Below are 15,508 nucleotides of genomic sequence, written 5' to 3'. Positions count from 1 at the left end.
CGGGAGAGCTACGAGAGGCGATGAAACGATAATTTTTTCGGTGTTTAAGATTTCGTTCGAGTCATGTCAAAGACGGGCACAGCATACGTTTCTAAAATGTTGATCAAACTGGAAGGCAGGCTTCCTCGCGATTCCTCGTTGGTTTTCGTCGTGCCGAGAGAAACAGCTATTGTGGATATTTATATCAGAAGATAGTTCCATCTATCTCATCGTACTAATTTGGTGCTTCCGGAAAGGCGTCATAGTCAGCGCGGAATCGCGACAAATTATCGCCTGTTGTCACTCCGCTCGGTTTACGTGGCGAAATTCTCGGTTCTCTTGCGAAACGAATGATCAAAGATGAAACGCTGTATTCGCAACGAGCTGCCAACCGCTCTCGACGGAGATCGAAACAATAATTTCGTGCCACCTATGCGAAATTCGCGTATTGCGAAATCGATACGAGGAAAAGCATCTTACGTTCATAGTAGTCTATTAAAATTTCCACGTTACGAAAGACCATTAAGAAAACCTCCAGCAACAATTTTATTCTCACTATCACCGTCCATTAGGAAATCAACATAGTTGCTGATGATGCATTGTTGTTATTAGCCTTCTAGCTCTTTGAACCCGAGTCATCAACTCGTTATCAGCATCAGCTACTTTGTTCACCGTCATTTTTCAAACGTGATTGTTAAGTAAAGGTCATCGATGAACGTCTATTTATAACATTACTGTGTTAATTATGACATTTTTACCGTATCGCAAAAAAACATATGTAAGAATGAAACTGCCTAGATATAATGTAGCGGTGACGCAATCGATGATATAATATTTCTTGTTTCGACAGCCTATTTTGCGCAGAAATGACTTATTGGCAAAGAAAGGGCCCGCTGTGTGCAATCTACATTTTTTTCAATATACAATGATTAACAAACATTTGGAACCACTGTGTTATTTTTAAATGACACCCTGTCTATACTGACTTTTTATCATTTCTTTACGGGCTATTGATGTTTCCACGAAATCCACAATTAAAATATATTTGATTCTTCGAAACCTCTAGTCGCTAAATCTACAAAGTAAAATTCCGCACGCAGTGTCACACTTCCGGTACACCTCCATCGCCAAGAGTCTCCACATTCTGCTCTTCAACCCCCTAAAAGATTTGTCAAAGCCACCCCCGAGTCATAGAAGCAGCATTGTTCAACAGTAGAACTACCAGATAATTTCTTTTACGATTACCGAAATTATAAAAATATTTTATAACCCCTTGCACTACGATATATTTTAGAGTGATTCGAATTTCTTCTTGATACGAAATTAATAATATATTCGGTGGACGCTGTTCGAAATCTTTGTCACGAGTCGGCGCCATAGTGCAACGGGTTAAGAGAGGGGTTGTTACTCGTTCCAGGATTCCGCGAGCGCGAAATTACCGAGCGAGGACCATGATCGAGCCTGCGATCGTGGTGGCGATCGCGGAGCAGCGTTGTTGAATCTCGAGGCTTGAAGAAAGCTCGCGTTCCGAGATCGATCGGGGATCATGCGCGTGAAACGAGCCGTGATCGATCGCGCGACGAACTAACGAATATCGGGGCTCCGTGATTCCGCTAGCTTGGGCGAACAGGTTTGTCGTTCGATCCGATCCTAAGGAAAAATCGTTTACCGGTTGAAAAAGAAAAAAAATGCCGAACGGGGGCCTGTTGTTCTGCTGTTTGTGGCTGCTGCTGGCCGTTCTCCGAGGAGCTTTGACCACGGGACAACGGTACACCACCAGCCCCGGCCAGGATCTGGATAACACGCTGCAATCGGTACCACCTCTCGGGTGAGTAGATCCAAGATCGAGTTATCGGCCGTCCCATGAAAACGCTGACGGGCGATCGGTGCTCGCCCTTAGATCGCGATAACCGAACGATCGGGACAGTAATTTCCGAGCTGTGATCACTAAGGCTGCGAGCCGACAACGTTTTTCTTGCTCGGCGTTTGTTGGTAATCGGGATGATCGCGTTTTTATTCGGCTCGTCGGGAATCTACGGGCTGGGTAAAGGTTCCTGGAGATGATCCGTCAACGGCCACCATATGTGGGTCACAGAGCTTCAATAAAAAGCTGATAAGATGACTGTAAGATGCTTGGCAGCTTAGGGTGAACTGCTGACGGGAACACCTGATCTTCCAGACGCGACAGAGATAGGGGAATTTGTCTTTTTCCAACGAAACCTATGTGAAAGTACGACGATATAATTGTTTGACTTTTTACGGTGAATACAAATTGTTTGTATCAAGTGCCTAGAGCTAGAGGTTTATTCCTCGCCTGAAGAATTTTTTAGAATTCAATGCAAGTATTTTTAAATTCTCTAGACGTTTCGCATTTTAGCTACTCGATTTTTCTCGTAAATCCGCAGACTAATAACTATGGCGATTAGTAATTATACAGAATATTTTAGAAGATTGTTCGCATTCATTGTTGTGTGTCCATTTCAATATATATATATATATATTCTACATTGTAGTAGATTTTCGACTTTTGTAGTTCCTCTGCAAGAACTTTTCTCCTCGATCAGAAAGAGATCGCGAGCGAGTTCCGAACAGTCGAGGATTGAACCGGAGGTTTATGGTGGAACCCATGGAACGCAGTTCCATGGCGTGTACCCGGAGCGAATAGAGCGAAACGTTGGACACGTGATAAACATTACGCCGGACCAGGGCGTACACTATTACGTCATTCGTGTGAAAAAAAGAAAGAAACTAGAGCAGAAAGTTCCTTGTTGAAGCGATTTCACTACACCCCTGCCCTCCTCGGCCAAGTAAAAATAGAAACGAGCTGAAAACAGCTTTATCACTGGCATTCCCACGTCTGGGAGTTGGGGACTTGTCAAACGGCTGCCACTTGCTGCGCGTGAGAATCCGATCGTGAATCTGCTCGATCGATCCCCTGCCACTTAATTACTTTAACCATCGTTAAAGATCCGCACTGTCCGTTCACACGCGAGGACCTCAACATTCTATTAGCACGATTATCGGCCACAGGACTGCCGATTGCCTCGAACATCGTAATTTATTCTTCCGATTCATCCGTTCAGATCGTTCACCGAATTCTCTTAAATTTTGACTAAAATCTTGTTTAAAAATCAGGTTACGGGTTTGATAGAAAATTTGACTATACGACTCATTAAAATCAAAGTAATTTGTTTAATTTTCATACGATCTTCAGAAACGGCTGTGGAAAATGTCCTACCTTTTCCAACCATTTTTGTTTTGTACTTTAACGCTTTTATTATCCTGTAATAATTCGTTTTACTCAATCGTATAGCAATAAAAATTCAGTTTCAAACCTCATCCAAAATGGTGTCGTCCATGTGTCCCACACAACAGTCGAAGAGTTACAGTATTAATGACGTCTGCCATTATTACATCCTCGTGTATCAAGATCGTGTAAAAATAAAGCAAAAACGCAACAACTTTTCGCAAATCGTTGTTGAACAAGCACGCAACAATTAGCGCCGCGGAGTACACGAACAACCACGCAAAGAGCCGAAGTAACTCTTCCAGAAAACAACAAACAATTCTCAATAATCCGCGACCACGCTGAAGTACGTTTAAGATCTCGATAAGCTAGATCACGATCGAGAAAAGGATCCCGCAGCCATCGAGTTCCTGTATAATAAGCGACCGCATGGCTGACGCGGATTATATCGTATCATAATTCTGTACATAAATCATTCCAGCGTGTAATTTACGGCTGTTCCGATGGTTTTAGGGTTAATTCGAGGCGAAAGGGACCGGTGGCCGTTGATCGAGCGGGCTTTTCTTCCGGATTATCTCTCGCGGATCGTGGCTAATTACACGCGGCGGAATGCGCGAAGATTAGGCGAGGCTTCCTCGAAGGTCACGGGGGCCGGGTAAATCGCGATGACGAAACGTTTTCAACGTTCCCAGGCGATCGCGGAAAACGTTTCCGCCTTGAAACCGCCTGCCACGGTCAATTGGACCGAATCAACGGATAATAATAGTTCATCATCCATTTGGATCCGCGTTCGTTCTCGAAATTGTTTCTGGAAATAGCGGTGAAGCACGAAACCTCGCGCCTTTTGGCCGCACGAGAAACCAAGGAGAAAATGAATAGCGGCAATAGAAACGCGACGGCGTAACGTAACACGCGAGATAACCCAATTAGGTGTTATCGTGGCTTTTCGACGCGACGCGACGGCACGACTCTCCTCGGATTATGGCAATCTGCGATCTCGCGAAACTTTTTCCCGCGACCCGAGATCGACGATTTTTCGACGGTTCGGTCCGTTCCCGGCACGATATTCTTTATCTTCTTCTTCTTCTTTTATCGTGACGTCCTTCTTCGTTTTCTTCACTTCCATTTTTCCAGTAGAATTTTCGGGGATTTTTTATGGCAATTTTACAATAATTTATTGTAGTTGTATGTTGGCTCTTCGCGGACGCCTTTTTGCCGACAGTCGCCCAAGCAATTTCTCCTTTCTGAAACTGCAATTAATTTTTAAAGGAATTCTCACAAAATATCAAATTTTTGCGAAATACAACACTTTTCTCTTCATTTAGTTCTTGTATGCATAGCTCTTCAATACTCGATTCCATTTCACGGGGAAAATACATTTGAGAAGTATGCTAAAAATAATTGAAAATAGAATTTGAAGATAGCTGGGGAAAATATCAAATAGTTTAAATCATCAAGAGATTATTATCAGTGGACTGCGAAGTTTATGAATTCATGATAAAAATGAGTAAGATTTCAAGTGGTAGACAGCAAACATCAATGCATTAGTTGCAGCTTATCAAAACTATTAAAGGAAGAAAGGAATATCTGTTTGGCTTCATTTTGATGAATGCAAACAATTTTTATTTCGCATTATTTGCCAGAGATTCATTTATTTCCTTAATGGCTTCCATGGGCTAAAAAATATTGCAACAGGATTTCTAAATGGCTCGAAAGTACTCGTCTTCATTTATTGATCTATACATTTTTGTCATAAAATAAAATTTTTGTCACGTGTAAAATCCGCAGTCTAACTACAAGTAATATCCTACAACGTCGATCATAGAAACGGCTTCATCATCGTCCCCGAAGGGTTAATGACTAGGAAGAACTCTGGAGAAGAAAATCTGAATGAAACGTTGACCAACTGTACGGCGGAACAGGCGGGAAATTCGAACTCGAAATTACATTTGTCTCTGTTTAAATGCCAACAACCTCCGAGCGTACTCGGCGAAATCACCGACTGGATTGACGTTATCGCCTCGCCTAATACTCCGTATTAAGTGAAATCACGAGATCGTCGTATTCCGATTTTACTTATTTCCCGTATCGAGATTCACCGGCGGCTGCGAAACCGGGAGAGAGAGAAAGAGAGAGAGAGAGAGAGAGAGAGAGAGAGATCCGCGCTCGCGCGCGGTCCCACTATCGCGTGCAATGAGCTGCCAAGAATCTTTTACCGTAACAAACTAGTTCCTCTGGTCCCAGTTATACGATACCCTCAGTAATGTCGAATACTTTTCCGCGAGAGTGGCTAATACTGTCAGTTGGTGGCTTTGTATAATAAAGCGCCACCGGCTGGCTTCCATTTACGCCGACATTCCGTTCGTCTTTCGCGAGCTTCCTTTTTCTCCCAAACGAACCGAAAAAAAGGATCCTTAAAAACGAGCAGCTTCCCTTTGAAGAAAAGTGAAAATCAAGCACCGCGAACGAACGAACACGTGATTTGTAGGTGCCTACAAAGGAATCGTTTCGGGAAATAGATTCATTTTTCCTTTTAGGAATAGGAAGCCCGGAGATAAAAAGTACAACAACACAATTTAAACTAATGAGGAGTTGAAGAAAACTTAGAAACACCAACGGACTCAACCTTGTAAAATTAGTAAAGAAGAAAAGAACTTTTTACTTGGCCCCTGTTTCTTACAATGGACGCAAACAATGTTCATTTTTCACAAAGCTCCGCAGTCTACATACAATAAATATGTAGAAGAGGTGATTTGAAATAACTTTTTCCTTTGCGAAAATGTTCTCCGCGGCTTCGTTCAGGAGTTATTGACGAAAAACACGGGCCAATCAGAGCGCGGCTCGGCGACAGGTCCCGCTGAGCGTGGCGTTGGCATTGGCCGAGCCGGAATCGGTCCGCTGTAGCCGCGCTGTGATTGGTCCGCGTTTTTCGTTAATAACTCCTCAACGAAGCAGCGGAAAAGATTTCCGCAAAGGAAAAAGTTACTTCAAATGACCTTAGAAATCATTCCTTTCAAGGAAGTACAACATTTTTGGCACACCCTGTGTAGACATCTGGATACGTGTGTCGAACGAATGCGTACCTACGTGAAGGAGGATAGTCCATCTAGAGACATCGGTGCAATTCTTCCAGAAGGACAGGCCAGCCTAGTAGACTCCGCCCGTCATGTCAATGAAGTAAAGACGATCGTCCGTGAAACTGGCGTCAACGAGTCATCACCGCGAGATAATCGACCCTGAGCGAGGAGGAAGGCCATCGAAAATCGAGCAAATCGTCAGGACGTGTCGGCGTTCGCAGCAACTTTTTCATTAATAAAGGCGCATTAGCTCGTGTCTTGTCACGGCCAATTAGAGGCCCGTTTGGCACGGTACCATTGAACCGGCGATGCGCCATTAACGCCTTCACATCGATTACGGTTGTACCGCGCGCGGTTGGCGAACGCATCGGCATTCGAGTCAGGTTCGATCGGTCTCACGATCGAAATTCTTTGTTCTAAAGCTTCCTATACACGCTGAAACGTGCTGCAACGCACGAACCGATTTCGTGAAACCTGCATCAATTTTAATTTGCTTTTATCTTGCCGATTCTTCGCAGTTTATTGTGAGCTATCGACTCTGAAAGCAGTTCATTGCAGCATGTATGAACTCGGGAATGAATGCGTGCATCTCAACATGGTTCAGCGTGTTATAGGGGAGTTTAAGTTTGTCGTGAACGTCCACGATCGTAGAAAATCGGTGCCGGACGTTCGACGGCCGACTAGGAGGCGTGTAATCGGCCCCCGGATAGATAACGCGTGCCCTACAATCGATGAACTTTGTCATTTATCGGCGGTACACGCTCGAACGCGACGATAACAAATGTTCTGGTCTGAATTAATAAAGCTGGACGAGTTAGGCGCGCGCGACGCGGTTCGGCAAACTGTTTATAGCCTGTCTCCCGGGGCGTTTAATCTGCGTTTAATAGATTCGGACGCAGCCGGAGTTAATGGGCCGTCTATGTGAACGGACTCGCCGTTTCGCGTCCGCTCGCCATTGCTATTGCGATTTCTTAAGGGCCCGGGATAGTCACGTGACTTTTTAATTAATAATTTCCAATCACAGCCTTCAGACACGGACTTAAGATCCGTCTTGGTCTTGATGCGACGGGTCTTAAGTCTGTGACTAAACTTGTCACATTTTTTGCTTCGCATTATCGATATTATGAATTCATATGATATTATGATTCATTAATGATATTATGAATCAAGACAAAATATAGCTCAATTTGTAGCTGGAGATATTTTCTAGCGCGCGCTGCTCTCGATTTCATCCAGAAAACTCATCCAATGGCATAAAAATGCTTGGATTCCAAGGCATCCACATCGTCAATTTTTGGCCTACTTCTAACGCTTATATTACCAAATATCTGCATAATCGCGGCAGTTTCTGAGCAACGCGCACTAGATTGAACCTTCCTCTTTCGAATGTGCCCTTTACCAACGACAAAATATTCTTATATAAGGACGAAAACTTGAGGCACGTAAAACCATTTTTTGACGGTAATGTAGTCACTCTACCTTATCGCGAATCCTCGAAGACCGGGCCCCTGTAGCCGAACCTCAAAATAATTCAGTCATTCTAATAAAATCTTTAGAGTTAAAAATTTTAACTTAAAATTGATCAGAGGGAATTGATCCGAGGGTTTCTTGATCATTCTTTCTTCTTGAGCTCTTTCAAATGGTACCGATCCCAACGAAGTTCGGTTCACGCAACTGCATCGCGAACAAAATTAACGTATCAAGATAGAATTGTTAAACATGCTTTTCAAAGTAAAATGTCTGAGGCATATTCGAAGCATGCAACAGGACGTGGAAACAGTCGCAGCGTATTTAAGAACGATTATCAGAAAGAATAGCTTCCAGTCACGAGTGTTACTAATAAGCATGATAATTTCTGTCAGTGATAAAGTGACTAGGCAGAAAAAAACTAGACTAATGACAAAACTAACCGGAAAGATGAGCAACGCGAAAGCAATTTAACAAGTGGCTCACTTTCTTATCATCTCTCTGCCCACCGGTGGATCTAACCTTCACCACTGACTGCTCCATTACTTCAACTTCACTTCCGCTACGCTCGTGACGGAATATTAATACTAACAGCTTCGCTTCTTGTCTGAAATCACGCCTAAACGACATCGTAAAATGGTCTTTGAATCATTCACGAACGAAGTAGAAATCAAGGTACCCCCTCGAAGATGCGTAGGATTTAATCGGTTTTCATTTAAAAATTTATTGCTGTAATATAAAATCGTCAACTTGTGCGAGTGGTTTTGACAATTTGATCTGTATATTAAAACGGTCAAATATATAGCAATGCTACCAATAATTGCTAAACAATATGGAAATTCAAATCAAGAAGAAGGTACAATTAAAAACGAAGGGAGGAATTATTCTTCGCTATCACGAAGTCAGATTTCTGGCAGCATTTTATAAAAATTCTCGAGGAATTAATTATTTGTGCGTCATGGGGAGCCGTAGGATATGGGGAACAAGCTCTGAGCGAACGTTGAAGAACGGCCGTCGGAGAACCACCCTTGCGGGGCAAGCTAGAAAATAGGATAGGACCTATTTCACGCCTAATGCGGGATCACCACTTACATAATTATTCACGGTTAGTCCGCCACTTAGATTAGTTTAAACTAAGTGGGGGTTTACGTAACCCACGCGGGAGGAAGTGAAAGAGGAACTGGAGGGAGGAAAAGTGGCATCTTTATTGCATACTGGCACACGTTTCAGCTGGAATCGCGCAACGCGGATTGTTCGCCAATTAGGATCGATTCGCGGAATGGGGTCAGACGCTAACTCGGTTTCGGCGAAATCTCAATTCGGCCAGATAAAGCGCCGGGGCCCGATAAAAATGATGTCACTGGACGTTCAGGAGTTATTCAACCTTACGCCGACTGCGGGAGAAAAAAAAATTGAGGCTCGAACGAACATAGAATCCATTGATGACTCTCCCTCTCTCTTTCAATTGTTTATTGTTTGCGGCGAGCTGCCGAGTCGAAAATTGCTCATTCATTCATTATTTAGAATATTGAATTAGTTCTTTATTCTTCTAAGATCGTGAGTAAACGTCTGCCACTGATTGCACGAGAAATTTATAGTTCCTATTTAATACTGACCTTACCGAGTATTAATTTTAAGAATGATTGGTATGCGTTGCATTATAAAAATGGCGAGACTGAATTTATTTAGATTTATTATAATCGAAGTGGTGAATAAAGAAATTTACAGGATCATCTTCCATGATCGCATTTCTGTAATTTCAATAATTGTCGAATTGAGGGTTACAATAAGTACCGATACACGTTAACAATTTTCTAAAATTGCACGAGGGTAGAAGACGAACAAGAGCCTCTTAATTTTGCTAATTGAAAACTTCAACTATAAAATGAACAGACCTCGTCTGGTCCATCACTGATCATTTGACGTTAGGAACTTTAATGGAAAAGGGCAAAAGGGGTTAAAGACTGGACCTTCTGTTTCCTGTTTACAAAACCGTTGTCCCGGTTTCAGACTTTCGTCTCATTGATTCGATGATTCCCCGGCAATTCGCATTACGCGGCGAATTAGCCTAGGTCTGCCACGAACAGTGTACTAGGTGAACAATGAGCAATTGCCGCAATTACGTTCGCAACTGGTGTCAACCGATTCCTAGCCGAACCGTAGCCGTTGATCTCCTAATTATCAGTGGCAGGGGGATATAATAAGCGGCACAATAAATTTCCATCATAATCGTTGACATAATGCCGCCGGTTTCGTAACACTGGCTGGCCTCAATAGCCTCCCTTAATCTCTCCCGATGGTGTTTTAAGCAACCGTAAATAATGCTCCGTGTTTGTTCTACCTAATTCCGCGTCTCCTCGCGCGACGGCGGCTGTTCGTTCTTTTTCCCTTCCTCTTTCCTTGTTTTCTCGTTTCTTGTTTTCATCGTCGTCTGGCCGACGCAACCGAGAAGGAGGGAGAGGCCTGTTTGCTCAACCTTTAAGCGCATCGCAGTCGCCTTTTGATCGGTTTAATTTTAATGGACCGTAATCCGCCATCACGAGAGCCATTCGAGCAGCCGTTTCAGATCCATTAAGTGCACTTTCCAATTGAACTTTTAAACCCACACCCGCAGAGCTAAGGCTGCTTAGACACGCATCGGGGTTTGTGCAGCCCGTTTATTCGATTATTGCGCGCGCCCGCGACGACAGCGCAAATACCGCGAAACAGTTTGCGAATTACGGACGAAGGAACGCGCCGGGTCGCCGCAACGTGGCTCCCTTGGAAAAATTTAATTGCCCCGCTCCTTCTCCTTAATAAAATCTCACGTGATGATTCATTTAACGTACGGACAAAGCACCATTTCAAACACGAAATAGTTTGTTGAGAATGAAACACGCTGGTTCCAGAAATATAATAATTCGACAGTGCATCGGATCGTACAGGCCTGTACACAAATTGGAGCACGCTAATTATTTAAAGGATACATTTCACGCGAGCAGCATACATTCCGAGATCACGGGAAGATTTCAGATTGAGACGCCAGGCTGGTATCATTGATATCAGCTGGCAGCTCGTTAAGAAAGGGTATCATTACCGCGGGTGTGAAAATTACACCCCGAGGATCGTGGAACGCGTCAGCTCGCCGGGATAATAAACCGATTTCCAATTTGGTAATGAACCAATCGCCAGAATGGCCGCTGATCTGCATACATATTGCCTGCCGAGAATTCTCAGAGCAGCGAGTTTCACGTCCCTCGCGTAATTCCCCGCGATAATAACCCTTGTTGATCTTTCGAACGGCGGTTAAGCCCACAATTTTCCAATTAGCCGCGATGATAAAAATCAATCCCTGTCGGGTTCGGGTCGTTCGTCACGACACCTTACCGTTCCGTTTCGTATCATAATTCACGCGAATAATTTTGTCGTTCCACTGCTTTCACAATTTACTTGCCGCTGGATTATCATATTTATTTGTCGATCTCCGTTAATTGGATACGAGGAGCGATTAAAGTTCTCCGCGGTGTAATATTTTATCGAATTTATACGAGACGCTTCTCGTTAATTCCGACGCGTGAATCGCAATTAGGGGAACGAAGAGAGAAACGGAGTGTAGCCGCGGTGTACATTTGTTCCGGTTTCATCAACATGAAAGGGGTTAAACATAGCTGCTGAACGACACGATAATCGTGTGTGTTTTGATATCCCCTTACAAACTGCGTTCGTTATCGTTCTGTTACGTTCCTTGGCAAGTTACCCGTCTGATAACGCTGCGAATCCGGTGATATACGATTTATGCAACTGCAACAAATACCTGGCGCCTGGGACTGGGTGCAAAAATTGTTTGCAATAACGGAATTGCGACCATTACATCACATTCGATCGAACATGGTCTTAGAACAAGCTATTACTCATTACAGGAGATTTTTAATTTAACTATTTCTAAATTCCTGATCAATATGTTCCAATCATACTTTTCCACTATTTTTAACAAGTATACAAACATCATACGTATGACAAGTATACATTTTTACTTAAATTTCTTCTTAATACGTTCTTCAATGAAATCTGTTCAATTAAAAGCAATTACAATAATTGTTTGTTTTAACTATATTTTTATGAAACTATTAGCAACATATTTCTGACATTTTTCTGATTAAAACGAGACCAAACACGATACAGTTCGGATCACGTTTACTCGTTTAATCGACGATTTAGTAGAACCTCGATTATCCGAACTGATGGTATCCGAGTTTCTCCTTATGTACATAGGTTTCGTATGTAAGTAGTTCAATCTAAAAAGACTTGATTCTTGACTCTTACATTCTCCTCTTTCTTCGTGCATCCTCGTAATTTATGTTCTGCTCGCCAATTGCATCGGAAGTCGCTGCAACCCCCTCGGGATAGTTTCAGGGGGTGGTATCACCCACTTTGGCAAGTGTTGGAGCAAATGTGCGTAAATGTGGTGGCGTGGCGTCGTTCGCGGCGCCGAGGCGCGTAAGTGGAAATACTTGGGAGGCTGCCTATAGCAGCTGACGTTAATTACGGGTGGCTCAATGTGAATGGCCGCCTTGTTCGGAGGTGGCGCACCACCATACCCTTCTTCCCGTTCTTTCTTCTTGCGAGCTGCGCGCGTGGCATGACACCGCGCGAAAAAATCCCGTTTCCGCCTTCTGATAACGCGCCGCCGCGACCTCGTTTGAAACGCGCCCTGCTATCAGCGGGGATCGCGGATTTCCAGGCGAGCACCATCTCTCTGGTTCCCGGGCCGATGACGGCTCGCCTCAGAAACGACTTATCTGTCAATGTTAATTAATTAGAGGATATGTGTCAGATGAGATAATTCGGACTGAAACTAAACTCTGACAGCGGTTCATTAACACATTTCTCACCGACACGATTATTTAATTGTTTCTCGTAACTTATCGTTCCTGGCGCCGAAGTTCTCAATCAATTTTTAGTCTACTCTGTTCGTTCGAGATTATTTCTTAAATGGAGAAAGTAACACATCAATCTGACATAACGATGTCAATTTATAGTTTGCAGCTGAAAATTTCTTCGAGTTTTCTACAACTGTAGCAATTTTAATTCATGCTTTACAGTTAAAGTCTTCTTAGTAAATTTTTCAACAACAACTTTAACTTATGGTTCCCAGTTAAAGATTTTTAATATATTCTTTTGCTGCAATAGCTATTTAAATCGCGAACCAAGAAAACACCCCGGTGTTCGTATATGTGTATATCAGGTTTAGCATTATTTAGTATATGTGTCTATGTGGAAGGGATACATGTAGTCCCACCTTTTAATTGATCAGTTGACCATTGTGTCGATGGCCAATGACCCGTGTCGCAGGCCATACGTAACCTAAATAGATTAAAATTGCAACACGCTCGACAGTATCAAATAGCACAGCCCCCGACGAAGTATGCAAGAACAAAGTTAATGGACGGTTCAAGGTCACCTAGAGACTCCATCGATCACTCCAGCGTATTTCGATGTCATCTTCTTCCGCTAACAATTATGAAACTTACGGAGTCTGGACCATCGAACGATGAGGAAGTTCGAACTTCCCAAATGCGTTTTAAAGAAACAAATTGTCGAATTGTTTTTAAAAAATTGTATAAATCATATAATATATAAATTGCAGTAAAATGGAAAATTGACTAATAAAATTCCTTGCTAGGAAACGCACAAGCAAACAATTCACACAATTCAGCTCAAAGTCTAATAACAATTTTCAAATTAAATTGAACTGAAGGAAAGGTAGAAAGTACAATTATGTTCTCCTAATTTTTCAGGCCGAACGTATGCAGGTCAAGGTACAAGAATTACTGTTGCCCCGGCTGGTCGAAGAAGCCGGAGACCGGGCTCTGCGTGATTCGTAAGTACGAAGAGCTGCGCCTATCTGGATCATTAAAGCCCAATTAGGATTCCCCGTGTGGTTGCTTGGCCCTTCTGCAATTGGGCATGATCTCATAAACGCCTCGAGCTCGCCCTCGAGTCTCTCGCGTTGACGATCGGGAAAAGAGGATCGGCGATCGACCTCGCGTTTACACGACGATAATAATTGCGCAATTCACCGGCTAACCAACGAACGAACACAGGGCGTTCATGCGACATGACCGATCCGCTCCTCGAGCGAAATTGCTCTAATGGACTGTTGCATGCTCTTCCTGTTGATTGCATCGTCTCGCGCGTATCGGTTGCATATCGACGTGACACTCGAGCTCGATACCTGTTATATTTAACATCTTGTCATGTTATGTCGAGGGCCTGACTCGTCGAGCTAATTCCGTGCTCGATTTATCGCAAGATACTCTCGATCTATTGCAACCACGCTGCTCAAGTCTTCGTACACTTGGGAATTTGCAAAGCGCAAAGAAATGTTTACAGAAATAAATTTTTACGATGCTCCTGCTTCAGCAAGGAAGTCGTTTTCAATGAATAATTTATAGAAGCTTGCATGAAAATATTTTCCATGTATTATTCATTTCAGTTACGACGATGTAAAATATTGTTTCGTGATTTATCACAACACCTGGTTGACAATTAATATTATTATCGCGCTACTGAATGAGCGTGAAGCAAAATTAAATATTAATGAATTCTCGTTGTAAAACGAAATAAAAAGCTAATGTTGTAGCTTTTTGTCTTGGGCCCATTTATACAATTTTATTTCCAATATTCAATTTCTAGCAAATATTTTCTAGTAAATATTGAATTTCGGATCTCCAACGAATTTCCTTCGGATTCTTTAGAATTATCTTCTGAATAGTCGAAGTTAGTGTTGCACGAAGAAAAATATTGGTTAAACGGTGGCATACGTTTCGTAAAATGTGGAATTTAATTTGACCTTTCTAGCTGTATGCACAAGACGATGCGGCCCGCCGGGCAGATGCATCAGGCCAAATATTTGCTTGTGCGAGGGTGGCAGCGTGGCTTCATCATGCGCCAGTAGTCAAACCAAAGGTAAACAAACACACATATTTTTTCTTCACCCTGATGATCCCAGTTTATGAAAATATTCGATCCTTTCGATCACGACATCGAACACCACCATGAAAAACATCGAAAATATGTTGCAGTTCCCACACACGAAAATGGCAACGCGATAGACAGGAGTGAATCCGGCAGATGCAGAGTGCATTGTATAAACGGCAATTGCGTGGATGGAAGGTGTCAGTGTCGTCCTGGGTATCAGGGAGAGTTCTGCAACGAACGTGAGTCCGACACAAATCCATAAGTTCATTAACGTTCAAACTTTTCTAGACGTTTCGATTTACTCAGACAAAACGGAAGGTGCTGAATAAAATCCCAAAATTAGAGGAATTTTCAAATTTAGTCTATGAAACACAAACTGCATTCTGCAACTGAAGTTTCGCACTTTGCTTTTAAAAACTTCAGAAATATCAGCTTGAAAGAAACTCTATCGACGATTTTTCTAAAAGGGAACAATTCGAAGCTTCCGATTGACAGTGTGTAATAAAATTGCATTGCTTATGTTTTTATCAATTTTAACAACGAAACAGCGATCTGTCGAGAGCCCTGCTTGAACCAAGGAAGATGCATCGGGATCGACCGCTGCGCTTGCATTTATGGTTACACCGGAAGACGGTGCGAGACAGACTACAGGTAATTAACAATAAAAATGTTGGACCGTCGAATAAGCTTTCGATCACTCTAAAAATTAATCTAGAGCGAACATCGAAAATTAAAGTAGATGGTTTTGAAGATTGTCTTTGTTTGTTGGCATTTAAAA

The 15,508-nt window shown here is 42.8% G+C and overlaps 1 protein-coding gene across 3 annotated transcripts in view; it reads left to right on the top strand.

Annotated features, from left to right (window-relative positions):
* The window catches only part of LOC143356044 (fibrillin-3), a 32,836-nt gene that overhangs the window by 2,039 nt on the left and 15,289 nt on the right, over positions 1-15,508 (top strand). Inside the window, exons 2-6 of one of the 3 annotated variants that reach the window (XM_076791399.1) lie at positions 1,661-1,807; positions 13,548-13,630; positions 14,611-14,718; positions 14,835-14,969; positions 15,279-15,381. In XM_076791399.1, the coding sequence (XP_076647514.1) occupies positions 1,668-1,807; positions 13,548-13,630; positions 14,611-14,718; positions 14,835-14,969; positions 15,279-15,381 (569 nt within the window). In that variant the 5' untranslated portion in view covers positions 1,661-1,667. Of the gene's footprint in view, positions 1-1,396; positions 1,808-13,547; positions 13,631-14,610; positions 14,719-14,834; positions 14,970-15,278; positions 15,382-15,508 lie in introns of all 3 variants that reach the window. The other 2 variants (XM_076791398.1, XM_076791397.1) reach the window with 2 other exon arrangements.

This window comes from Halictus rubicundus, chromosome 8 (genome assembly GCF_050948215.1).
Source record: "Halictus rubicundus isolate RS-2024b chromosome 8, iyHalRubi1_principal, whole genome shotgun sequence".
Taxonomy (NCBI): domain Eukaryota; kingdom Metazoa; phylum Arthropoda; class Insecta; order Hymenoptera; family Halictidae; genus Halictus; species Halictus rubicundus.
The sequence above is the reverse complement of the archived record's forward strand: the minus strand, read 5'-3'. Positions and strand labels throughout refer to the sequence as shown.